The sequence below is a fragment of the Podarcis pityusensis genome, assembly GCF_964106645.2.
Source record: "Podarcis pityusensis genome assembly, chromosome: 16".
NCBI lineage: Eukaryota > Metazoa > Chordata > Lepidosauria > Squamata > Lacertidae > Podarcis > Podarcis pityusensis.
This window is the reverse complement of record NC_138041.1, coordinates 24531764-24558716: the sequence shown is the minus strand read 5'-3', so window position 1 is coordinate 24558716 and position 26953 is coordinate 24531764. Positions and strand designations below refer to the sequence as shown.

The window sequence follows — 26953 nt, the reverse complement described above, 5'->3', positions numbered from 1 at the left end:
GCAATGGAGGAATTCAACTCAGCAGTTGCACTGGCGGAAGCTCCTTGCGCAACAGGTGGCTCAACAAAGTTTCCAAAAATGCTCAGTACTGCTGCAAATACATAGAGCAGGGGTAGGTACCCAAGGCCCGGGGGCCGGATGCGGCCCAATCGCCTTCTCAGTCCGGCCCACGGATGGTCCGGGAATCAGCGTGTTTTTACATGAGTAGAATGTGTCCTTTTATTTAAAATGCATCTCTGGGTTATTTGTGGGGCATAGGAATTCGTTCATTTCTCTCCCCCCCCCAAAAAAAATAGTTCGGCCCACCACATGGTCTGAGGGACGATGGACCGGCCCATGGCTGAAAAATGGTTGCTGACCCCTGACATAGACCGTAAGGCTGGTGGCATGCTGAAGATGGGGGCAAAGCGTGACCTAACTTAGAAGCGAGTCAGAAAAAGCAGAGACGAAACAGCCTGGGGGGTCCCGAGGTCTGCTAAGCTGGCCCACCCCCCAAATTGCAACCCCCTCGGAGGCGGAAGTTCAAGTAGACGGTGCCGTGGGGAGCGATGTTGTAGTCAGACAGCTTCTTGCCATTTTCCAGGGGTTTCCCTTCATACGTCAGCCAGAACTGATCAGGCTGGATGTTCTCCTGCTGCCGAATTCGAGCTTTGAACTGATCCACCGAATCCGAAGGCATGACGTGGTAGCTTCTGGTTTGGCCCCTGGCGTTATGCAGGAAGATGGGGATAGACTCCTCGCTCTTGACCACCAACAGTATGGTGTCCCCGGATTTCAGCCCGAATCTGGAGAGCTGGTCGCTGTCCTGAAGGTTGATGTTGCCGTTAGACTGGCAGGCCAGCTTCTGCTGATATGGGGACAACCCTGTCTTCTGGGCTACTTGGATTTTGAAATCCCAAACAGTTTTGCTGGCATGCGTGTCCAGGGAGTATTGCTCTCCTGACAGGAGTTTTACATTCAACCGCAGGGCCTGGGAAGGAAGCAGAGAGTGTGGTGTAGTGGTTAATGTCAGATTAGGACCCAGGAGATAAGGGTTATCTGTTGCCAAAGGAGCATGTGAGCCTGCTCTCAGGTGTTTCTCTTAGCCTAAACCAGTGTTTCTAACCGCAAAGCGCTCTATGTGGAGCTACCTTTGAAGGTGATCTGGAAACTACAACTAATCTAGAATGTGGCCGCTGGACTGGTGACTGGAAGTGGCCGCCGAGACCACATAACACCGGTCCTGAAAGCATCTCGACCCCCATCATTCAGCCCCAGACACCGGGGTCCAGATCCAAGGGCCTTCTGGCAGTTCCCTCACTGCAAGAGGTAAGGCTGCAGGGAACCAGGCAGAGGGCCTTCTTGGTAGTGGCACCTGCCCTGTGGAACGCCCTCCCATCAGATGTCAAGGAAATAAACAACTATCTGACTTTTAGAAGACATCTGAAGGCAGCCCAGAATAGGGAAGTTTTTAATCTTTGATGTTTTACTATGTTTTTAATATCTTGTTAGTAGGTGCCCAGAGTTGCTGGGGAAACCCAGTATAATAATAAATTGCTGTTGTTGTTGTTGTTAGTGGCACTTGCCCTGTGGAACGCAGGTTTTACTAGGTTTTTAATATCTTGTTAGTAGCTGCCCCGAGCGGCTGGGGAAACCCAGCCAGATGGGCACGGTTTAATAATAAATTGTTGTTGTTGTTATTTCCTGAACCAGAGTATCCAGCTTTTTTGGACTACAACTCCCATCATTCCTAGCTAGCAGGACCCGTGGTCAGGGATGTTGGGAATTGTAGTTCAAAAACAGCTGGAGACCCCAGTTTGGGAAACACTGGCCTAAACAATATCTTTGTTCATAAGTGATGTCAGTATCAATAAAATCAGAGAGTACTGAAAGGCAGCATAACATAAAATTCAAATCTCTCTCTCTCTCTCTTTCACACACACACACACACACACACACACAAACACACACACACACACACACACATTGTTCATGCAACCCACTCTCATTCGCTATCCATTCCACACAAAGAGCAATTGGTGGTGTAATGGTTAGAGCAGTGGACTAGGAGCTGGGAGACCAGGGTTCAAATCTCCACTCAGCCGTGGGGGGCAGTCACTGCCTTCTCTCAGCCTTACCTACCTCAGAGGGTTGTTGTGGGGGTTAAATAAGGAGGGGGAAGAACCGTGACTGCCACTCGTTAGAGAAAAAAGGTGGGATAGAAATGCAATAAAATAAAAATTAGGCTCCATTATTGTCAGTGGGTCTACTCAGAGCAATAGAAATAAATAAAACTAATTCTTTCTCGGGATGAAGATCTCAAAGTTAAGCTGCTCTTAAAGCCACAAGCGCTGTGGGTAAAACCTCAGCGCCTAGGACTTGCCGATCGTATGGTCGGCGGTTCGAATCCCCGCGGCGGGGTGAGCTCCCGTTGTTCGGTCCCAGCTCCTGCCCAGCTAGCAGTTCGAAAGCACTCCTAAGTGCAAGTAGATAAATAGGTACCGCTTTATAGCGGGAAGGTAAACGGCGTTTCTGTGTGCTGCGTTGGTGCAGGCTTGCCAGAGCAGCTTCGTCAGACTGGCCACATGACCCGGAAGTGTCTCCGGACAGCGCTGGCCCCCGGCCTCTTAAGCGAGATGAGCGCGCAACCCTAGAGTCGGACACGACTGGCCCGTACGGGCAGGGGTACCTTTACCTTTACCTAAAGCCACAAGAGCAGTACAAACCCGTTTTTTCCGAGTCAGTTGGCAGCCCCATTTCCTCCTCTTCCTCACACACACACCTATGGATGTTGGGGGGGGGCAGGTTAGGGTTAGGAGACATCTGAAGGCAACCCTGAAGTTTTTAATGTTTGATGTTTTCTTGTGTTTTTAATATTCTGTTGGGAGCTGCCCAGAGTGGCTGGGGAAACCTAGGCAGATGGGCAGGTTATATATAATATATTATTATTATTATTATTACAAAGATTTTGACAGATTTTCCTGAGCACTTGGGGTCAAAAGAAAGCAATTTAAAACAACTGTTGTTGAGATATTTCATTCCGAATCTGCTAGACAGAGCCAGAAAGAGGATGATGACAGACGGGTCTCCTGCCCCACCGCCCCCCCCCCCAACCCCAGAAATCCTGGCTACACCCATGCAGGCACCCACACTTCGCTAGCGGACCTTTCCCTTACCATCCTGCACTTTTGCCGTCTGGGTCGTAGCAACGCCTGAAGTCAGCGATCGGGACACCAAAGCCAACAGCTGCCGTCGGATGCTCAGCTGACGCGGTCTGGCAGCAGCTCTCCCTTCGACTGGCCTTTTATAGCCGCCTCGCTTTCGCGATTTCACCGGCAGGGGGCGCTTCTTAGGAAAGCAAAACGGAGCGAAGCGTCTCCGGGAGGATTTCGCTTTCCTTTTCCTGGGCAGGCAAAGGAGAAAACGAAACCGATTAGAGACCTTGACGACCTGGTCATTGTTTTGATCTTGCCCCAAAGAGCAAGAGAGAGAGAGAAGATAAAAGGGACGGAGCGGCTCCCGCAAGAGGAAAGATTTCGACACCTGGGACTTTTTAAGCTTAGAGAACAGGCTCGAGTAAATAGGGAGACGATGATGAGAATCGCTATACAGGGAGATAAAAGTGCATTTAAAAAAATGATGCGTGGCATGGAGAAAATGAAGTTTTTTCTCACGCTCTCACAACACTATAACTCGCGAGCTTCCCATGAAAGTGAATGCTGGGAGAATCGGAGATATTTACAGGCAGCACGTAGTTAAACTATGGAACTCACTGCCACGGGAGACAGCGACGGCCGCCCGCTTAGATGGCTTTACAAGGGGATTAGACAAATACATGGAACAGAAAGCTATCCATGGCAGCTAGCCACAAAGGCTATGCTCTGCCTTCACGGCTGGAGGTGGCGTTTGTTTGTTTGTGTGTATTCTGCTCTATAGGGACACGGGTGGCGCTGTGGGTTAAACCACAGAGCCTAGGGCTTGCCAATCAGAAGGTCGGCGGTTCGAATCCCCGTGTCGGGGTGAGCACCCTTTGCTTGGTCCCTGCTCCTGCCAACCTAGCAGTTCGAAAGCACGTCAAAGTGCAAATAGATAAATAGGAACCGCTCCAGCGGGAAGGTAAACGGCGTTTCCGTGTGCTGCTCGGATTCTTCAGAAGCAGCTTAGTCATGCTGGCCACATGACCTGGAAAAACTGTCTGTGGACAAACGCCGGCTTCCTCGGCCAGTAAAGCGAGATGAGCACCGTAACCCCAGAGTCGGCCACGACTGGACCTAATGGTCAGGGGTCCCTTTACCTTTTATTCTGCTCTATACCCACAGGTCTCAAGGGCAGTCCACAACATAAAATCCCAATACAGTGGTACCTCGAGTTAAGTACTTAATTCGTTCCGGAGGTCCGTACTTAACCTGAAACTGTTCTTAACCTGAAGCACCACTTTAGCTAATGGGGCCTCCTGCTGCTGCCGCGCCGCCGGAGCATGATTTCTGTTCTCATCCTGAAGCAAAGTTCTTAACCCGAAGCACTATTTCTGGGTTAGTGGAATCTGTAACCTGAAGTGTATGTAACCCGAGGTACCACTGTATATAAACCACAAAATACATACAGTGGTACCTCGGGGTACATACGCTTCATGTTACAGATGCTTCACGTTACAGACTCTGCTAACCCAGAAATAGTACCTCAGGTTAAGAACTTTGCTTCAGGATGAGAACAGAAATCGTGCAGCAGCAGCACAGCAGCAGCAGGAGGCCCCATTAGCTAAAGTGGTGCTTCAGGTTAAGAACAGTTTCAGGTTAAGAACAGACCTCCAGAACGAATTAAGTACGTAACCAGAGGTACCACTGTAATCAAAACAAAATCAAAACAAAACCAACTCAATAATGCCCCCTGCAAACACATTTTAAAAGGGCACTGGATGTCAATCAGCCAAAGGCCTGGTTCAAGGGGAATGTTCTTGCCCAGTGCTAAACTGGGTGCCACTGCAGAAAAGGCCCTTTCTTGTGTTGCCACCCTCTGGTGGAGGAGGGTCTCAAGGAGATGGGTTTTGAGGAGGTGCTTAAAACCTCCTTCTGCCACAGGTTCACCATCCCTGGTTTAAAAGACAAAACCGGCATCAGGATTGGGAGGGGGGGTGAGGACGACAGTGCTCTCATCCTCTGTTGAAGCAGCCCCTGGACGTGAAAGAAATGGGCATGCGATTCTCTGAGTTCTCTGTGGTTGCCATTGTTATAAGAATATATATATATATATATATATATATATATATATATATATGATAAATGTTCATAACTGCATATATAAACCACATGTCTGAAACCCCACAGAAAAAGTCCTGAATCCATTTTGTTCCTCCCAAATTAACCTCAAATATATCTCTGCAAGGTCGAAGGAAAATGGAAAAGCCTCCTCATTGTCTTTTCGTTCACAAATACTGTCTTAAGGGTATGTCTGTGTATGAATAGGGTGAGCCTGTGACTTGGCTCAGGAACTAAGTATTTATCATTACAAAAGACTAGCCAGGCTCCCCAGGTAATCCAATCAAGTGACCATTAGCAGGTAACCTGGTACTCAGGTAACAAGGCACTCAGATTTCTGTTGTAGACCGCCTTTTCTGTGATGTAGGTATGATGTATCTGGGAGGGGGGGTCTTGAGCTACACCCCTTCTGTGATGTATGTATGATGTTTCTGGGGTGGTCTTGGACTCCAGGGCAGGCGAATTAAAATGTCTATATAAGGGCGGGCACACCTTTGTTCGGGGTCCTCCTCCATCCTCCTGCGTGTGAGGGGAGCACCCTGTTGCAACAGCTTTAATAAAGATCAGGCTTACTAGCTGCTTTTCTTCTCAATATTCTCTGGTTTGTTGTTGTTTAGTCGTTTAGTCGTGTCCGACTCTTCGTGACCCCATGGACCAGAGCACGCTCTGGTTGGCCTCTGTTATTTCCTCCTACCAATAGGGAACCCACTTAAGGACTCTATACGGGCTCTTGGATAAGGAAAGAAGGGCAGACATATAACAAGGGCACATAGGAAGTTATTGATTAATAAAAGATTGGGACAGGAGTTTGTTTCATCTGACAAAGTTAAAAAAAGAGGAGTTGTGATTTATGTAAAGGAGAGATTTTTACCGAAACTTATCTTTAAAGATGACCAAGGAAGATTTGTGGCAATTGAAATTCAAGTACAAGGAGAGAAATTTTTGATTGTGGGAATTTATGCACCGAATGAGGGGAAATCTGAATTCTATAAAAAGTTGCATGAGACTTTACTGGATTATTTGGATTACAATTTGATTTTGATGGGGGACGTGAATGGAGTAGTATCTACAAACATGGACAAGGCACAAAGACAGGTAGTTACCAAGGATGGTAGATTACTGAAAACATTCTTTGAGATGACAGACAATATGGACTTAGTGGACATTTGGAGGGTAAAGAACCCCCTCGGAAGAGAGGGAACCTTCTTTTCTGAAGCCAAGATGACATGGACTAGAATTGACCAAATATGGATAACTAGAGGAATGGCACCAAAGATAAAGAAAGTAGAAATCTGCCCAAAAATCTGCTCCGACCACAACGCTGTAAGGATGGAGATGAAACAAATAACAACCGGATCCTTTAGATGGAGGATGAATGACACCTTATTTAGAGATGAAGAAGTCTATAAAAAGGCCCAAAAAACTTTGAGAGACTACTTTGAAATAAATATGAACACCAATGTAGAAAAAAGAGTAATCTGGGACGCAAGTAAAGCTGTTATGAGAGGGTTTTTGATACAACAGAATGCAATAAAGAAGAGAAGTCAAAATGAAAAGAAAGATAAAATTTTGGAGAAAATAAAAGAGGGTGAGAAGAAATTGAGAGCAAAACCAAAGTCCCAGGAGATTTTGAGAGAAATAAAATTATATCAAGTACAATATATGGAAATGATGAATCAGGAAATAGAATGGAAAATCAAACAAATGAGACAAAAAACATTTGAATCAGCTAATAAATGTGGGAAACTGTTGGCCTGGCAAATGAAAAAAAGACAAAAATTAAATACCATTACAAACTTAGAAGTGGAAGGAAAGAGTATACATAACCCAAGTGAGATCAGAAATTGCTTCCAGAGGTACTTTAAACAATTATACACACAAGGGCCACAGAAGGAAATGGACATAGACCAATTTCTGAAGACAAATGGCCTACAAAAAATCTCTCAAGAAAGTAAATTAATGCTGAACTATAAAATATCTGAACAGGAAGTAGAAGGTGCCATACAAAATATGCAACTGGGCAAATCTCCAGGACCGGAAGGGCTGACTTCCAGATACTATAGATCTCTGAAAGAGTGGTTATTGCAACCTTTGAAGGAAGTCTGCAATGAAATATTGGAAGGGAAAAGGGCGCCAGAGTCGTGGAAAGAGGCGTATATTACACTTATACCGAAAACAGAGACTGAAAAGACCCAGCTTAAGAACTACCGCCCTATATCGTTACTTAATGTGGATTACAAAATTTTTGCTGATATTTTGGCCAAGAGAATGAAAAAAGTATTGATGGAAGAGATCCATAAAGATCAAGCGGGCTTTCTCCCGGGGAGACATTTGTCTGACAATTTGAGGAACATAATTGATATTTTGGAAAAATTAGAAGTGAATATAAACACTAAAGCAGCTTTGATATTTGTGGACGCGGAGAAAGCCTTTGACAATATCTCTTGGAGTTTTATGAAGAAGAACTTACATGGGATGGGGGTAGGCCAAGGTTTTGAAAATGGTATAAGTGCAATATATTCTGAACAAAAGGCCAAATTAATTGTAAATAATGTGGTCACGGAAGAATTTAAGACAGAAAAAGGGACACGACAGGGGTGCCCAATTTCCCCATTGCTTTTTATATCGGTCCTGGAGGTTCTGCTAAACATGATTAGAAAGGACCGGTTGGTTAAAGGCATACAGGTCGGAGCTAAACAGTACAAACTGAGAGCATTTGCAGATGACTTAGTATTGACGTTACAGGAGCCAGAATCTAGCACTAAAAGAGTTTTAGAATTAATTCAAGAATTTGGTCAGGTGGCAGGCTTTAAATTGAACAAGCTAAAATCTAAGGTTTTAGAGAAAAATTTAACACCGATTGAAAGAGAGAGGTTTCAGAATGAGACAGGATTGACTGTGGTAAAGAAAGTGAAATACCTGGGGATTAGTATGACAGCCAAAAATGGGAACTTATTCAAAGATAATTATGAAAAATGTTGGACCGAAGTGAAAAAAGATTTAGAAATCTGGTCAAATTTGAAACTTTCATTGCTGGGCCGTATTGCTGCGATAAAGATGAATGTATTGCCTAGAATGTTGTTTTTGTTTCAGACACTGCAAATTGTGGACAAGATGGACTGTTTCAAGAAGTGGCAGAGAGATATTTCTAGATTTGTCTGGCAGGGCAAGAAGCCCAGAATAAAATTTAAGATATTAACTGATGCCAAGGAAAGAGGTGGATTTGCCCTGCCAGACTTTAAACTTTACTATGAATCAGCAGCTTTTTGCTGGTTGAAAGAATGGCTACTTCTTGAAAACACAGACATTTTGGATTTAGAAGGTTTTAACAATGTATTTGGATGGCATGCATACTTATGGTATGATAAGGTCAAAGCACACAAAGCATTCAAAAATCATATTGTCAGGAAAGCATTGTTTAATGTTTGGATAAGATATAAAGATTTATTGGAAAATAAAACCCCAAGGTGGCTGTCACCAATGGAAGCAAAAGCTCTGAAAAGGCTCAATATGGAGGCCAAATGGCCGACATATTGGGAAATTTTGGAACAAGAGGGAGATAAATTGAGATTGCAGAGTTTCGAAAAACTAAAAAACAAAGTGAGAGATTGGCTTCATTATTATCAGATAATGGAGGCATATAATTTGGATAAGAAAATAGGCTTCCAGGTGGAAAAGTCAAAATTAGAAACAGAACTGCTAGAACCCAAAACTAAGAATTTGTCAAGAATGTATAACTTGCTGTTGAAATGGAATACTCAGGATGAAACGGTGAAATCTGCTATGATTAAATGGGCACAAGATGTTGGACATAATATTATGTTTGCTGACTGGGAACAGTTATGGACCACAGGTATGAAGTTTACGGCATGTAATGCCTTAAGAGAGAATATTATGAAAATGATATATAGGGGGTACATGACCCCAGTCAAGCTTGCAAAAATCTATCATTTGCCCGATAATAAGTGTTGGAAATGTAAAGAAACTGAAGGTACATTCTTTCACCTTTGGTGGACGTGCCCAAAGATCAAGGCTTTCTGGGAAATGATATATAATGAATTGAAAAAAGTATTTAAATATACCTTCCTGAAGAAACCAGAGGCCTTTCTTCTGGGCATTGTCGGCCAATTGGTGCCAAAGAAGGATAGAACCTTTTTCATGTATGCTACAACAGCAGCAAGAATACTCATCGCAAAGTATTGGAAGACACAAGATCTACCCACTCTGGAAGAATGGCAGACGAAGGTGATCGACTACATGGAACTGGCGGAAATGACTGGCAGAATCCGAGACCAGAGAGAAGAGTTGGTGAAAGAAGACTGGAAGAAATTTAAAGACTATTTACAGAAATATTGTAAAATTAAGGAATCTTAGAAGGATGTTGGATAGAAACTAAGAGGTTTTTAGCTGTAATGCTTTAAGAGATATGAAAAAAGGTTTGCAACTAGGTAATTTTAATGGTAAGGATTTGCTGAACTAACAAATTGAACTGGAATACAAAAAAGGGAGGTATGAGGAGGTCCGGGGAAATAAGTATAGGGAAGATAGGTTATGGAAAATTAATGGGTTTTTTTTTTACTGTTTTATTTGGTATGTTTCTTTTTATTTTTTACTTTTTTGGTTATATTTTAAAAAAACTTTACTCTTTTTCTTTCAGTATTCTGTATTTTTTGTATTTTTTGAAACTTTAATAAATATCATTTAAAAAAAGAAGAAGAAGAAAAAGAAGGGCAGATTTTGTTTACAACACCATTAAGGATGACAACACAGTCTTGCAATTTTGACCTAGGTCAAAAGCACTTGCTTCATTCGGATCTTCTTTAACTTTCTGTTTCTATTTCCCCATTCCATTTCCCCCAATTGACTGGAACAAAAGAGCAGTTAACAGTCAACCATTCTAAAATGAAAGTGGTGATTTTGGGGAAGAAGAGAAAACCTCACAGATGGGAATTTGGACAATAAACCTCTTGAACAACAATGCTATTATAAATACCTGGGCTTGGGTTCTGGAAGCCACACGTACTTGCAGCTAAATTGAAATCCTCTCACTCTATTCACTCTTTATTGCGGTTTTCCAGAGTTTGGGTGGGGGGGAGTTTAGTTGCCCCCACCGTTGAGGTATTTCAAAAGAAGATTGTGCCACAGTTATTATACGGTGCAGAGATTTGGGGATATATTAATGTCTTCCCGTTAGAAGTGGTGCAGAACTCTTTCCTGAAATCACTGTTGATTGTCCCCAAAGGTACACCCGCCCCCCCTTTTAAGAGCTGAAACAGGGCTAATCTCCTTACAAACCAGTGTACATGTAGCGCTAGCCCTATACTGGCTGAGGTTGTCTAGCATGATTGATTGATTGTCTGACTGCTGAAATGGATAAAAGCTCATCCAAACAATGACTATCGTCAGTGCAGGTGAGAAAAATACCGTGTTTTTCGCTCTATAAGATGCACCAGACCACAAGACGCACCTAGTTTTTTGAGGAGGAAAACAAGAAAAAAAATATTCTGAATCTCAGAAGCAGAACAACAAGAGGGATCACTGCGCAGCGAAAGCAGCAATCCCTCTTGCTGTTCTGGCTTCTGGGATAGCTGCGCAGCCTGCATTCGCTCCATAAGACTCACACACATTTCCCCTTACTTTTTAGGAGGGGAAAAGTGAGTCTTATAGAGCAAAAAATACAGTAAATAAATTTTAATTTTTATCATCTACGATACTGTCTTATTTATTTTATAGTACAGTACATTATTGCTTTCGTTTTAAGGATCAATGGTCTCGTTAGACAGTAAAATTCATGTGAAATTCCTGTTTTAGGGATTGTTTTTAAAAGTCTGGAACGGATTGATCTGTTTTGCATTACTTTCTATGGGAAAGCGCACCTTGGTTTTGGAATGCTTTGATTTTGGATTCCGGAACGGATTAGGTTTGAGAACCAAGGTACCACTGTACTTGGCTTTATTTGCTCTGAGTAATAAAACTAAAAGGTTAAGAACAGTTTCAGGTTAAGAACGGACCTTCGGAACGAATTAAGTACTTAACCCGAGGCACCACTGTATCTGAGAAACCATAAACTTGTTGATACTTATAAAATAAACTTGTTTATCTGGTTCAATTTTAACAACTGTATGAACTCAGTGTGTACCCGAGAGTAACGGGTTGGTGGCGGTGGGGAAGCGAGCACAGTGGTGGCACAGGGATCAATAGACCGTCAGACGTCCGGGGACCCTGTGTGATCGCCACACCAAGGTATGTATGTATTTGCTTGTATTCCTTTGGTGGTGTGAGATGTTGGGGTTGGTCTAGGGCAGGGGTAGTCTGCCTTTTTATACCTACCACCCACTAATGCATTTTCTCCATGGTAAAATTTCCTTACCGCCCACCAGTGCTCGATGGAAGGAGGATTCAGCTTGTGCCGTAGAACCTCCTACCGCCCACCTAGAATCCTGAAACGCCCACTAGTGGGCAGTAGGGACCAGGTTGACAACCCCTGGTCTAGGGTGTGGTTGTTTGTGATTGGCTATGGTGAACTTTGTTTTCATGTGTGTGAGTGGGGTGTGTGTGTGTGTTTGGATCAGGTCAGCCAGATTGATTTGAATGCCAGGTCAGCCAATTGATTTGAAACCATACCGGGGTGAAGATGTCGTCTTCTGTTTGTCCCCATGTCAGTTTCAGTTTGTTGGTTAGTTTTTCTAATAAGGCTGTTTCCCATACTATTTGATACCATTGGTCCATGCTTACTCCTGACAGGTGGAGTTTGGATTTGGATTTGATATCCCGCTTTATCACTACCCGAAGGAGTCTCAAAGCGGCTAACCTTCTCCTTTCCCTTCCTCCCCTACAACAAACACTCTGTGAGGTGAGTGGGGCTGAGAGACTTCAAAGAAGTGTGACTAGCCCAAGGTCACCCAGCAGCTGCATGTGGAGGAGCAGGGATGCGAACCAGGTTCCCCAGATTACGAGTCCACCACTCTTAACCACGACACCACACTGGTCTCTCTAGTGTCTGGCTATGATGTTTCTGGCTGCTGAGAGAAGGTGGGCTATGAGCTCTTTGTGATGTCAGTGGGCATCCACTTCTATCCAGAAGAGACCAGAATGTTCATGGCTTTGGGCCTAGAGACCTCAGGCAACTACAGTGGTACCTCAGGTTACATACGCTTTAGGTTACAGACTCTGCTAACCAAGAAATAGTACCTCGGGTTAAGAACTTTGCTTCAGGTTGAGAACAGAAATCGTGCAGCGGCAGCACGAGGCCTCATTAGCTAAAGTGGTGCTTCATGTTAAGAACAGTTTCAGGTTAAGAACGGACCTCCGGAACGAATTAAGTACTTAACCCGAGGTACCACTGTATTAGCATTCAGAAACCCAGCTCCCAAGATGCATCTGTTGTAAACAAAATCTGCCCTTTCCCTTATGGGGTATTCAAGAGCCCATATAGAGTCCTTACGTGGGTTCCCTATTGGTAGGAGAAAATAACAGAGGCCAACCAGAGAATATTGAGAAGCAAAGGAGCTCGTAAGCCTGATCTTTATTGAACTGTCACAACAGGGTGCTCCCCTCACATGCAGGAAAGGAGGAGGACCCAGAACCAAGGTGTGCCTGCCCTTATATAGACATTTTAAATTCCCTGCCCTGGAGCTCAAGACCACCCCTCCATACATCATACATACATCACAGAAGGGGTGTAACCCAAGACCACCCCCCACAAACATACCTACATCACAGAAAAGGTGGTCTACAACAGAAATTTGAATGCTGTTGTTTTTCCTGTCTGCCAGGTTATCTGATAATGCCTTATCCGATTGCCTTTCCTGGTAGTCTGGCCATTCCTTTGAGATGGTGATATCTTAATTCCTGAGACAATGGGAAGGTTCCCTCACCCCCTCCCTCCTTGCAGAGAAAACATTTGGTCAGTTTGGGAGTCAAAATGGTTTCAGGGCAGTCTTCCTGTGCTGCTCCAGACATGTGGTCCACATATCTATGTACGTGCTAGATTGGTACATTTATGAACATTTATTACATATATAAGACCTTAATTTTTTTATTTCAATAGCTTGGAAAGCAATATAAGCCTCTTCAGACACCCACGGAGAGCTTCTCTTACGACGAGGCTGGAAGGGGTCTCCTCAGAGTATGGTGCAAGAGTACGGTTCTTCCCAGGGCACTTGCAGCTAGAAGGAAAATGAACAAAAATGTAGTTTCCAACTTGCCCACATTTCGAGTATTTTACACCCCACTTAATACTGGAACACTCTCTCAGAGGTTTATCCGGCAGAGCTTTGGAAATCTACACCTCGCAAACAGAGACCTGTCTGTGATTCCTGGTGAATCCACAAGGTATGCTGGAATTATAAACATCCCTAACACAGGCAACAGTCACAGCATCCATTTAGAAGCACTGTGACACCACTTCAAGTAGCCATGGCTTCCCCCAAAAGAATTCTGGGAGCTGTAGTTTGTTAAAAATGCCAAGACCTGTTAGAAACCCCCTATTCCACTCAGGGCTACAATTCCAGAGTGGTTTATAGTCAACCCCTCTTCACAGGGAGCTCTGTTGAAATGGTTAAGATTTTTTTGTTTTGTTGACTTTGTTTGTTTTAAATATGTATTCTGCAGTTGACCTCCTTTGTAATGTTTTATTTTGAAATCTTTAAGATAATAGTATTTTAATTGCCTGTTAATTATGTTGCTTTGACTGTATACTTTATATTTGACTTCCTTCAGAAATGTTTGATTCTGGGTTGTTTTATTGATGTTTAATATGCTGTAAACCGCTTTGTGATTTTTCTTTAAAATATAAAGCGGTATAGAAATGAAATTATTATTATTATTATTATTATTATTATTAATAATAATAGCAGCTCTGGAAGGGAAATATGTTTGGAGGCCCCTCTTCTCTCAGCAACCTCAACAAACTACACATCCCAGGCTTCTTTGGGGGGAAGCCCTGACTGTTTAAAACGGTGTTGAAATATACTTGGAGTCGAGAGTGGATTTCATGCTCTTTATTCAGCTCATAGTGGTGAGGAAGAATGGAAGTTCCCCCAGAATGTCTGCTTTATATACATTATTTACACAATGGGCTGCACGTGATTGGCTAATTCCGGAATTCTCCTGTAGGCCAATCAGGCTGTGGATTCACTTCCACCTGGAGCTGGATTGGGTGGCTCCTGCGGACCAATTATACTGCTGCATTGTTCTAGGACCAATCAAACTGCTGCATTCTGAATCCTATTGTTCTAGGACCAATCAGACTGCTGCATTTTGGATCCTATTCAACTCAGTACATAACAGTTGTCCTAACACTTTAAATGCATTGTGCTTGTTTACATCAGTGTGAATGTGGCCCTAGAAACCCCAGTTCCGTTCAGGAGAGATGTTGGGGAAACAAAGCATTTCTGTGTACTGTACAAAAATTGAGGGGAAAGCGTCCTTTTCCCCATGTGTTGCTTTTATTAGGGGAGGACTTGGAGGATGATTAAACTTTGGGTGGGAATAAGGAGGAGATACATAAATGCAGACAATATAGATTGGAGTTTCTGTTGAGTGTGCTCACCTGGATTGCAAATCCTCACTTAGCAGAGGTCAGTCCATCAGGGCAAATGGGGCATTGCCCCACAAACCCCCTGCTTCCTTACTTGCAACCAGTCCAAGGGGTGGCCACACCCACCAGCTCCCTCCTGAGTATCAGTGTTACCCTTCTAGGACTCAGCCGAGATAATATCGCTGCTTCTGGCTCCGACTGTTCTTGGCTAGGGCGCCACCTACTGTTGGCCTCCCTGCCTTCTGCACTACCAGTAATAAACACACTCCAGCCACCTTTGTAACTAGCAAAAGTCACCCACATCACACATTCTGTCATCTCAGTCCGTGAGAGCTGGTTGCTCTTTGAGGGCCACACTTAGGGGCCACATATCACCAGCACAGACTTGACAAGCTGGAATGTGAGCAGAGAAGGGCAACCAAAATGCTTAAGGGCCTGGAAGCCAACTTTATGAAAAGTGATCGTGGGAGTTGGGTATGTTTAGCATGGCCGAGAGAAGATTGAAATATGAGAGCCATCTTCAGATATCTGCAAGGCTTGTTTTCTGCTGCTCCAGAGGGTATGAACCAAACCAATGGATTCAAATGACAAGGATATTCCAACTCAAGTTTAGGAAGAACTTTCTAAGGATCAGAGCTGTTGGACAGTGAAACGAAATCCTTCGGAAGGTGGTGGGCTCTCCTTCAATGGAGGTTTTTAAACAGTGGCTGGATGGCCAACTGTCAGGGATTATTTATTCCTGCATTGCAGGGGGTTGGACTAGATCAGTGTTTCTCAACCTGTAGGTCCCCAGATGTTGTTGGACTACAACTCCCATCATTCCTAGCAAGCATGACCAGTGGTCAGGGATGATGGGAGTTGTAGTCCAACAAAATCTGGGGACCCACAGGTTGAAAACCGCTGGACTAGATGGTTGGCTTGGGGTCCCTTCCAACTCTACTGTTTTAATAATTTTAAGGTCTCAAATATAAAATAAATATTCATAAATGCACACATATCTAAATATATGAACCATGTGTCTGAAATAGTACAGGAGAGCAATCCTGAAGCCATTTTGACTCTCCCGATGACCTCAAATATTCCTCTGCAGTAAGGGAGGCAAATGGGGAAAGCCTTCCCATTGTCTTTTCTGTTATAAATCCAGTCTTAAGGGCGTATTTGTGTATGAATAGGGTGAGCCTGTGGCCTGGATTCAGGAATTAAGTATGAACCATCACAGAAGAATGGCCAGGCTGCCCAGGTAATGCAATCAAGTGACCATTATTAGGTATCCTGGCAGACAGGATTTCTGCTGGAGACCGCCTTCTTCTGTGATGTATGTATGATGTATTGGGGAGGGGGTACTGGGCTACAGGGTGGGCAATTTCAAAAGTCTATATAAGGGCTCGCGCACCATTGTTCAGGGTTCTCCTCCCTCCTGTGTGTGGTGAGTGAGGACCCTGTTGCAACACTTTAATAAAGATCAGGCTTACTAGCCGCCTTGCTTCTCAATATACAGTCACACCTCTTGTTACGTTCGGTCAGGTTACATCTTTTCAGGTTGCGTCTCGCGGCGACCCGGAAGTACCGGAAAGGGTTACTTCCGGGTTTCGCCGCTCACACATGTGCAGACACTCAAAATGATGTCACACGCATGCACAGAAGCGGCAAATCGCGACCTGCGCGTGCGCAGATGCGGGTTGCGTTCTGCTCATGTTGAGAACGGAGCTCCGGAACAGATCCTGTTCGCAACCAGAGGTACCACTGTACTCTGATTGGCCTCTGTTATTTTCTCCTACCGATAGGGAACCCACTTAAGGACTCTATACGGCCTCTTGGATACCCCATAAGGGGAAAGGAGCAGTTTTTCTTATAACACTACAATACTATGATTCTATGCTGCCCTCACCGGCACATTCCAGGGTTGAACCATGGAGCCATCGGGTTTCCTGAAGAAGCACGCCTGCCTAGCACAATCCGCAGCCTTTTCTGCGAGTAGATCCCAGCGTTTCCCCTCTCCTACGTTCCCAGTTGGATCTGCTGGGTCAAGAATGACAGGCCTAAAATACAGGAACAGGAAAGATTCATTAGCCTCAGGCAGGAGCGAAAGAGCCGTATCCTAGAAGCCAGGCCCACCTCCCACCAAGCAATTTTGGGGAGGGGTATAGGCTCCCCCTCCAAACCCACTCATGGTGGTTGTGGGAAGCCAGAAGTATCAGGAGATGAGGAATCACCAGCCCTGAATAAAGATACCTCTCCTCACCTCTCACCACCACTGCTACGGTCTGTATTTGAATAGAAGCCCACACTGAAGATCTGCTGCATATATGCTGGTTTGTTTGTGATGTGCCTGTGTGTTCATGGGTTTGAGAGTGTGGGAAGGCAAGGCTCGCTTTCACCATGTCCATTTTCTGGCTCTGCTTGTTCTGAGCTCTGGCGCCACCTACTGTTGGCCTCCCTGCCTTTTGCCCAACCAGTCCCAATAAGCCACACCCACTCTAACCACACCCACTGCAGCATGTAGATCTCACAAAGCATGTGACCCCACCAACAGAAAAGGATTAGCAACCTCAGCCTAGGGATTTGCAGAATCTCCCAGTGTTGAATAAATAACAGTGACACTAGATTAACGAGGGGACCCTAAATAAAACTCACAAGGCCCACACCTCTGTTGATCCCAGTTTTAGCCAAATCATGTTCACTGACTCACCCCAAGCCCCTTTTTCAAGCACAATCAGAAAGGGCTCATTCCCAGTTTTGTTAGACTTGTACAGTGGTACCTTGGTTCTCAAACACCTTGGTACTCAAACAACTTGGATCCCAAACACTGCAACCCCGGAAGTACGTGTTCAGGTTTGCAAACTTTTTCAGAAGCCAAACATGCTCTGATTTGAGTGCCACACTTCCGTTTTGAGTGTTACTCTGAGGGCTGTCTGTTTTTGCTATTTATTTTGCATTTTTGCGGCTTTTTTATTTTTGTGACTGTTCAGCTACTGATTGATTGGTGACTGCAGTACAGTGGTACCTCGGGTTACATACACTTCAGGTTACATACGCTTCAGGTTACACACTCCGCTAACCCAGAAATAGTACCTCGGGTTAAGAACTTTGCTTCAGGATGAGAACAGAAATCGCGCGGCGGCGGCAGCGGGATGCCCCATTAGCTAAAGTGGTGCTTCAGGTTAAGAACAGTTTCAGGTTATGAACGGACCTCCGGAACGAATTAAGTATGTAATCAGAGGTACCACTGTACATTGTTTATTGCTTTCATTTTATGGATCAATGGTCTTGTTAGATAGTAGAATTCATGTTTAATTGCTGTTTTAGGTGTTGTTTTTAAAAGCCTGGAACAGATTAATCCATTTTGCATTACTTTCTATGGGAAAGCGCACCTTGGTTTTGGAACACTTTGGTTTTGAAACAGACTTCTGGAACGGATTAAGTTTGAGAATCAAGGTACCACTGTATTTTGATTGTATTGTAGATTGATTGGTTACGCTGAGTTCAATAGCTTCTCTCTTTGTTCCACAAGCTGCATCTTGTAAAACTCAGATCTTACACACTGAGATCTTAACAGATGCGCAGAAAATCCGAAGATAGATTTGGCTTACAGGGCATCTGATTCAGTGGGTAAGATCAGGTTTTCCCAAGGCACAGCTGCGAAAGAAAGAGAAATTGATCTCAGATCTGGGGGAATTAATTGATACACAATACATGTGAATGACCCTTAAGGCAGGTCATCCAGGTGTTTTTCAACTTCCATCAGCCCTAGCCAGCACAACCATTTTGGACTGCGACTCCCATCCGCCAGCTCTGGTTGATCTGGAGGGCACCAGGTTGGCAAAGCCTGCCCTGAGTGGACACCCACTTTGCTTCCATAATGGGATCAGCCCTGTGTTTGAGATTGGGTTGCCATATGTCCTCTATTTCCAGGACACGTCCTCCTTTTCATGGGTAGAGTCCTCATAGTGATCCATAGTTAAAAGTAGAAGTTGGCAAATGTGTCGTCTTTTTTGCTCTTCGAAATATGGCAATCCTAGAGATCTCCTGCATCTCTCAGAGAACCACTGTTCTCAGGATTTCAACTCTCACTTTAAACCTACAACAGATTTGCCCAGGAAACGGAATTGTTGGACTCTAAAGTTAAAATTTTTCTAAAATGTATAATTTATTGTTGGAATGGCATACAAAGGATGAACAAGTTAAATCCGTGATAATAGACTGGGCAAGAGATGTGGGACATAACATAATGTTTGAAGACTGGGAAAGATTGTGGAAGAAAGGGGTCAAGTTCACTGCATGTACGGTGTTAAAGGAAAATATTATGAAAATGATGTATAGATGGTACTTAACCCCTGTAAAACTGGCAAAGATTTACCACAATAGTGATAATTTATGTTGGAAACGTAAAGAAAAGGAGGGTACCTTTTATCATATGTGGTGGACTTGCCCTAAAGTGAAAGACTTATGGGAGAAGATTTATAACGAATTGAAAAAGATGTTGAAATATATATTTATTAAGAAACCAGAAGCCTTCCTTCTTGGAATAGTAGGTCTGGAATTGCCTAAGAAAGATGTTAGATTGTTTTTGTATGCCACAACAGCAGCTAGAATTTTGTTAGCTAAGAGTTGGAAATCACAAGAAGTTCCAACAGTGGAAGAATGGCAGATGAAGATGATGGACTAGCCGACCTGACTGGAAGAGTCTGCAACCAGAAGGAGGAGGAGTACCAGGAGGAATGGATAAAATTTAAAGACTATCTAGTTAAATATGTTAAGATAACTTAATTGAAAAAACTTGCAAATACCAGATAGGCCTAGGATTTAAGTAGGTGATGTTTAGAGAATAATATGTTTAAAGTTAAAATGGAAAGAAAGAAAGATGTTAAATGAATAAGTTAATATTACGATCAAAATTGGTTTTGGAAAACTGTTACAATGATATACACTGAAATGCAGCTAGGGGGATTCGAGGAAATCACGTAACAATGTAACTAAGATTGGATTAAGTTCAGTTATGATTTATGTTTGCTTTTCTGTTTAAAATTTTGGAAAATCAATAAAAAAATGGGGGGGGTACCAAACAGATTTGCTCAAAGAACTCTATGCAGGAAAACTCTATGGGGAAGGATGTAAAGTTGGGATATATAGATGGAGGAGTTGCTGTTCATTTGATCCATGGTGCAGGAATAGGAGGGGTTACTAGTCCATAAGAGGTTCCCTATTTTCACCTGCAAAATGGCAGCGCATAAGAGAGAGGCACAGAGAATACTGACCTGGTTTTTCGGAGTTGAGTATGCAGGTATTTCTTGAGAGTCTCATTCTGAAAGTCATAGTACTTTGTCCAAAAGATGCAGAGGTCTCTGTACTGTTGGATGAGCCAAAGGACCGTCCGGAAACCTTCCGCCATGTCGAAATAAGTCCTCTCACCGTCTTGTTCCCAGGCGTAGACAGCCAGCAACTCGAGTGCATACTTTGGGGGCTTCGATTGCAATTTCGGCAGCTACAGTTACATGGGAGAACATATTAAGTATAGCCCACAGCAATACAATGGGTAGCACCAATGGAAGAATATGAAAGGATCAGGCAGCGGAATGGGATATACAACTTAAGACCAGAATTCACAGCCATACCCCCTTCTAAGATTATGCAACCATCTTATACTTATACACTAATAATAATAATTAGGGATGCATCAAAGTTATCAGTGCAGATCTCCAGGTGTTGCCTTTTGGCTAGATTTACTATTTTCTGTACACATAGATGGGCAAATGATTTGGAGTGTTCCAATATCCCCTTTTGGAAAGACTTAAATTGTGTTTGATGTGAAGTTCCATTGTACATAACAGAACTTGCACCCTATTCTCTTGAAACTGAAGAACCTGGCATTTTCAGTGTTCCAAAACGCTTTCCTTTAGAACAGGGTTTCCCAAATTTGAGTCTCCAGCTGTTTGGGGACTATAATTCTCATCGTCTCTTATTGCTGGTCCTGACACTTCAGTGAAGACCTTTCCTTTCCAGCAGGTTTTTAAACCGAATTCTGATTTTTAGAGTTTGTACTCATTTTTAGTCTTGGGTTGTGTCCGTTCTCCCACTTGGTTTCCAGTGCTAGGCTTTTAATTTGAATTCACACATGATCTGAAATGTGTGTGTGTGTGTGTGTGTACCTGTTTGTACCAGTATTTCACCAGACGGATGAGACTTTTCAGTTTGGTAGGGCGCTCCCTGATGAAGTCTTTCTGCAACTCGGTGAAGCAGGGAGAGAACTGACCCCCCTGGCCTCTGCTGCTGTCAATCAGTCTGATGTACACCTGGGGGTCAGGCATGCCACCCCAGTAGTGACCTGTTTTTCAAAACAAAGACGGGGTCACAGGTACAAGGAGTAGCAGGTGATTCAGGCTCCACCTGCTCCTTTGAACAGCCATGGCTTCTCTTCCTGGGAACTGTAGTTTGTTAAGGGTACTGAGACCCCATTCTCCTTTGCAGAACTACAATTGCTACAGTTCCCTGTGATGAGGGATTGACTGTGTTATAAGAATTCTAAGGTCTCAAATATATAAATTAAATGTTCAAAAATGTACAAGGCAAACACATACATAAGTATATGAACCACTTGTCTGAAATAGTACAGGAGAGCAGTCCTGAAGCCATTTTGACGCTCCCGATGACCTCAAATATTCCTCTGCAGTGGGGAAGGAAATGGGAAAAGCCTCCCCATTGTCTCTTTGCTCACAAATCCTGTCTTAAGGGCGTATTTGTGTATGAATAGGGGGAGCCTGTGACCTGGACTCAGGAATTAAGTATGAACCATCACAAAAGAATGGCCAGGCTGCCCAGGTAATGCAACCAGTGACCATTATCAGGTATCCTGGCAAAACAGGATTTCTGCTGTAGACAGCCTCCTTCTGTGATGTATGTATGATGTTTTGGGGAGCTGGTCTTCAGCTACAGGGTGGGCAATTTCAAAAGTCTATATAAGGGCTTGCACACCACTGTTCAGGGTTCACCTCCTTCCTGTGTGTGGTGAGTGGGGACCCTGTTGCAACAGTTCCTTGAATAAAGATCAGGATTACTAGCCATTTTGCTTCTCAATATACTCTGGTTGGCCTCTGTTATTTTCTCCTACCGCTAGGGAACACTTTTAAGGATTATATACAGGCTCTTGGCTACCCTATAAGGGAAAAGGAGTTGTGTTTTTTTCTTATAACAACCGCTAAACCACTCTGGGAATGGTAGTCCCATGAGGGGATTAGAGGGACTTCTGGCAACTCTCGGTGCCCTTTAACGAACTACAGTTCCCAGGATTCCTTGGGGGAAGCCATAACTGCTCACAGTGCTATCAATAGTGTTTTAAATCATAGGTGGTGTGAATGGGGCCTCCATCCCTAGGCAGGTGGACTTACCAAGAGCATCAAAGGCCGGCAGGACATCAAAGTCAATGTACTCTGTGAAATCGCCAGAACGAAGTTGGAAGCTGAGCACCCGTGGGTTGTCCCACTTTGGTTTTTCAATCCGTACTTCTAAATCGCTCCGTATTCGTTCCCGGCATTGCTTGAGCCTCTTCTCAATCTCCTGGATGATAAACCACCTGTTTGTCTCCTGGTCTTCGTAGCCATTGAAGATGTCAAGGAACAGCACAAGGTCAGCATCCGATCCCCCTTTCAGAGCTGTGCCTTTGCCAGATGAGCCACCCTAGGGAGGGAAATCTGATGATGCCTCGTAGAATATCCTTGTTTCCCTGCACCCTGATGAATGAGTACCAGGGGCTGATTCCAGGCTGGTCAGTTTCTAGCTTGTGTCAATTTCGCACGTATCAATCAATCATAGAATTCTAGAGTTGGAAGGGAGTCAAAGGGTCATCTACTCCAACCCTCTGTGATACATAGATATTGGAATCAGGCTTTTGCGTGGGGGCAAGTACACTTCGAAATCCTCCATTCCCATTGCTAGGGCTGTACGCCTGAGCACTGGCGGAGGAAGAGGGGTGCAAGGGGAGCGTACCGCCCCCAGCGGCATGATGCCAGTGGGGTGCCATCACGGTCCCCCCCCGGGCTGGGCACCACACCCCCGCAGGTTGCGTACCACACCCCCAGGATGCATGCTATGCCCCCAGGATGTGCGCCAGCCACACCCACACCTGCTCTCTGCTCCCCTGCCAGAGCATGAAGCTCCGCCACTGCGCCTGAGTCATCCAAGGCCTGAATCAGCTGAGCCACGTTCAGACAACCACAGATCGCTGCAGGTTGGATTGAATGACCTAGAGAGGTTTGGGGTTGCCGGGGGATGGAGCATCAGGAAGGAAGGATGGGCATGCATCAGGTTCCGCCTCCCCCCCCTGAAAGGGCCGCAACCTACCTAACTTCTCAGGAGAAGGTAGGATCCTGATGCCACCTGACTCTAATGCCTCCCTGTAGAGCAGGAGACTCTTCATGGGAGAACTAATTCCAGACTCAATCCAGAATGGGGGAAATCCTGGGTCCGTGCAGGGTGTAGGTTTGCTTGAATGGGGCATGGGAGACATGGGGCAGATTCACTGGGGTGGGGGAGGCTATGCACTGTCCTACCCATTAGACACCTTCCATTCTGGGACTGCAAGACAGTAGTGGGCGGGTCCAGGGGCAAAAGTGGGCGGGGCAACCCAATGCAGGTGGTAGCTTTGCAGGTAAGAAGAAGAAGAAGAAGAAGAAGAAGAAGAAGAAGAAGAAGAAGAAGAGGAGTTTGGATTTGATATCCCGCCTTTCACTCCCTTTAAGGAGTCTCAAAGCGGCTAACATTCTCCTTTCCCTTCCTCCCCCACAACAAACACTCTGTGAGGTGAGTGGGGCTGAGAGACTTCAAAGAAGTGTGAATGGCCCAAGGTCACCCAGCAGCTGCATGTGGAGGAGCGGAGACGCGAACCCAGTTCCCCAGATTACGTGACTACCGCTCTTAACCACTACACCACACTGGCAAGTTACTACGCACCACGCACCCCGTCCTGCATTGAGGCAAGTGAAAGGGATGGTCAGAGTTCAAGGATGCATCCCAGCCAGGGGAATGATTGTTAGAATTCCTGCTCCATGATTGCAGTCATGGGATTGTTGTCTTTCACATGACGGTATATGTTTTGACTCCACAGAGTGGGAAGTGACGGAGACAGGATGTTTGTGTTACTGTGTTCCGTGAAGTGGGACTATTGTCCTTTGTTCTTTTTCTCTTTGCTGTCTCATGCTAGAGAGAGAGGGAGCCATGTTGCAGTGCTCCGTGTGTGTTTATATGTAAATAAAGTAGATTAGCCAAAATGCTGAGTTGCGTCACGCAAGGTGCGCAAACTCTGAGGATTCCTAAGTGTGCCGGTGTCTGTTGGCATCGGCCGCTGTGATGTTCGGGCAGAAGAAAGCTTTTGAAGTTCCCGAACAATCGACCAGGAGGGAGAGAACATGCCAGTCGGGCCTGTGTCTCTGCTAGGGTCCTACTCGAATCTAAGCTGAACTCCTGACAATGATCTGGGGGGAGTTCCAAGAGCCACATAGAGTGGCCCTCATATCTCCCTTAAATTTCCACTCACTATCGGAGCTGGGCTCAGTGGAGACTTGGTAGTGGCTCACTCACTGTCAAAAGTAAATATCATTTAAGTGTTTATCTACAGATTAGGCTTGCTCTGACAATGTGTCACCAACTGGGAGTGGGTCCCACCCATTCTGGCTCCGCAAGTGGACTTTCCCGTTCTGCATTTTGGGATTCGTGACTCACATTGTTATACAGTGGTACTTCAGGTTAAGTACTTAATTCGTTCCAGAGGTCCGTTCTTAACCTGAAACTGTTCTTAACCTGAAGCACCACTTTAGCTAATGGGGCCTCCCGCTGCCGCCGCGCCGCCCCCACAGCCCGATTTCTGTTCTTATCCTGAAGCAAAGTTCTTAACCTGAAGCACTATTTCTGGGTTAGCGGAGTGTGTAACCTGAAGCGTATGTAACCTGAAGCGTATGTAACCCGAGGTACCACTGTAACATCTTGGGTCCTCCCTCCTGATTCATGAAAGGGCTACAACATTTAACCAATTAATTGGCTAGATTGTGTTAAATTAAATAAATTTGGTTTGATTTGTATTAATCTGGAAAACTAATAAAGGGCACTTTTGTGGGGAAGGAATTCCCCAGCTCAGGGAATGTCCTCTCCTGGGCTCTCTTCTGAGGACGGTGGAGCTACCAAGAGGACCCTCTGCCCGCCTTAATAAGAGAGTCACTTAGCAGCTCAGCGTACAACTGAAAGAATTCTGGGAACTCTAGCTTACCCATCACAGAGCTGCAGCCTACAATCTACAACCTTAACAATCTACACTCTCGTTCTCTTCCCCACTCCCATCGCTCTCTCTTTGAACCTGCCCACACCGTTCTTTCTTAGCACCCAGACTCTGGCACTGACCTTGACAATCTTCAGCACCTTGGGTCGAGGAGGGGTCATATCCCTGAAGCAAGTGGATTTCAGGAATTCACAGATGATGTCGATGGCACTGCGCACCTGCTGATTAAATTCCTTATTGGGCTGGAGATTCTGCAAGATGAAAGTGTCCAGGTCTTTTGGTCCACAACTGCAGAGGAGGTCCATGGTAGAGGGGTTGAGGCAGGAGAGACGATCCAGCAGCTCCTGGGTCCGCTTTCACCTCCGCTGGCAATAAAGAAGGAAATGCCTGCTTTTTGACACTGTCTTTTGTCTTGTCAGTATTTGCTCAGCTCTGCCCTGTTCAGTTTCGTTTCCTTAAGTTTCACTTTGCTCAAAACAGCGGCTTTAATCTTAGCATAAACAGGGTCAGAACAGAAAGCAGGAGAGCCATTTCCCTAAGGCTCTTACAATAACAATAATTTATTACTCATACCCCACACATCTGGCCGGGCCTCCCCAGTCACTCTGGGTGGCTCCTACAGGGGATAGGGCAGAAATGTTGATTTGTTAAAGGCAAACTCTCTCTCTCTCTCTCTCTCTCTCTCTTTCTTTCTTTCTTTCTTTCTCTCTCTCTCTCTCTATGAGTTAAAGGCAAATTTCTTCTATTCAAAACCAGATGAGAACTGAAATGCAAGCCTCCATTGAAACGTGGAATTTCAAACTTTTCTGTGCTCTGGTCAAGTAAGGGTGGTGGTGCATGGCCGTTCTTAGTTGGTGGAGCGATTTGTCTGGTTAATTCCGATAACGAACGAGACTTTGGCATGCTAACTAGTTATGCGACCCCCAAGCAGGCAGTGTCCAACTTCTTAGAGGGACAAGTGGTGTTCAGCCAACCAGAGATTGAGCAATAACAGGTCTGTGATGCGCTTAGATGTCCGGGGCTGCACGCGCACTACACTGACTGGCTTAGCGTGTGTCTACCCTACGCCGACAAGCATGGGTAACCCGTCGAACCCCATTCGTGATGGGGATCGGGGATTGCAATTCTTCCCCATGAACGAGGAATTCCCAGTAAGTGTGGGTGATAAGCTCGCGTTGATTAAGTCTTTTGAGAGCCAGTGTGGTGTAGTGGTGAAGAGCGGTAGATTCGTAATCTGGTGAACCGGGTTCGCGTCTCTGCTCCTCCACATGCAGCTGCTGGGTGACCTTGGGCCAGTCACACTTCTCTGAAGTCTCTCAGCCCCACTCACCTCACAGAGTGTTTGTTGTGGGGGAGGAAGGGAAAGGAGAATGTTAGCCGCTTTGAGACTCCTGAAGGGGAGTGAAAGGCGGGATATCAAATCCAAACTCTTCTTCTTCTAAGGTGCTCCACTATGCATGTACTAAGGCAGAAGATTCCAAATGTTTTAGGTCCACCTCCCCCTTGCTACCACAAATTCATCCCCAGTGCCTTACCCTCAGGGCTGCATCTACAGTCATACCTTGGGTTAAATGTGCTTCAGGTTGAGCGTTTTCCAGTTACGCTCAGTGGCGACCCGGAAGTAACAGAGCGCGTTACTTCTGGGTTTCACAGCTCGCGCATGCGCAGACGCTCAAAATGATGTCACGCTCATGCGCGGAAGCGGCAAAAAGCAACCCACCCACGCGCAGATGCGTCTTACGTTTTACTCAGGATGTGAACGGGGCTCCGGAACGGATCCTGTTCGCATCCAGAGGTACCACTGTACTATGAAACTCAAACATATAAACAGTGGTACCTTTGTTCTCAAACGCCTTGGTTCCCAAACACCGAAAACCTGGAATTAAGTGTTCCGGTTTTTGAACGTTTTTCGGAAGC

The 26953-nt window shown here is 44.9% G+C and overlaps 2 protein-coding genes across 2 annotated transcripts; both read right to left on the bottom strand.

Moving 5' to 3' along the window:
- Positions 1-6: 6 nt before the first annotated feature.
- Positions 7-3275, bottom strand: LOC308465252 (ubiquitin-like protein ISG15). The gene is made up of 2 exons (XM_080984981.1): positions 3156-3275; positions 7-970 (listed from the first exon to the last, which is right to left on the bottom strand). Exons 1-2 carry the CDS (start codon positions 3156-3158, stop codon positions 476-478), a joined length of 498 nt encoding a protein of 165 aa, XP_080841107.1. The 5' UTR covers positions 3159-3275; the 3' UTR covers positions 7-475.
- Positions 3276-12727: 9452 nt separating this feature from the next.
- Positions 12728-25551, bottom strand: OAS1 (2'-5'-oligoadenylate synthetase 1). Its single transcript, XM_080986433.1, has 6 exons — positions 25159-25551; positions 22158-22446; positions 20922-21097; positions 20031-20257; positions 16664-16814; positions 12728-13402 (listed from the first exon to the last, which is right to left on the bottom strand). The coding sequence occupies exons 1-6, from the start codon at positions 25339-25341 to the stop codon at positions 13358-13360; spliced, it is 1071 nt and encodes a 356-aa protein (XP_080842559.1). The 5' UTR covers positions 25342-25551; the 3' UTR covers positions 12728-13357.
- Positions 25552-26953: the final 1402 nt, after the last annotated feature.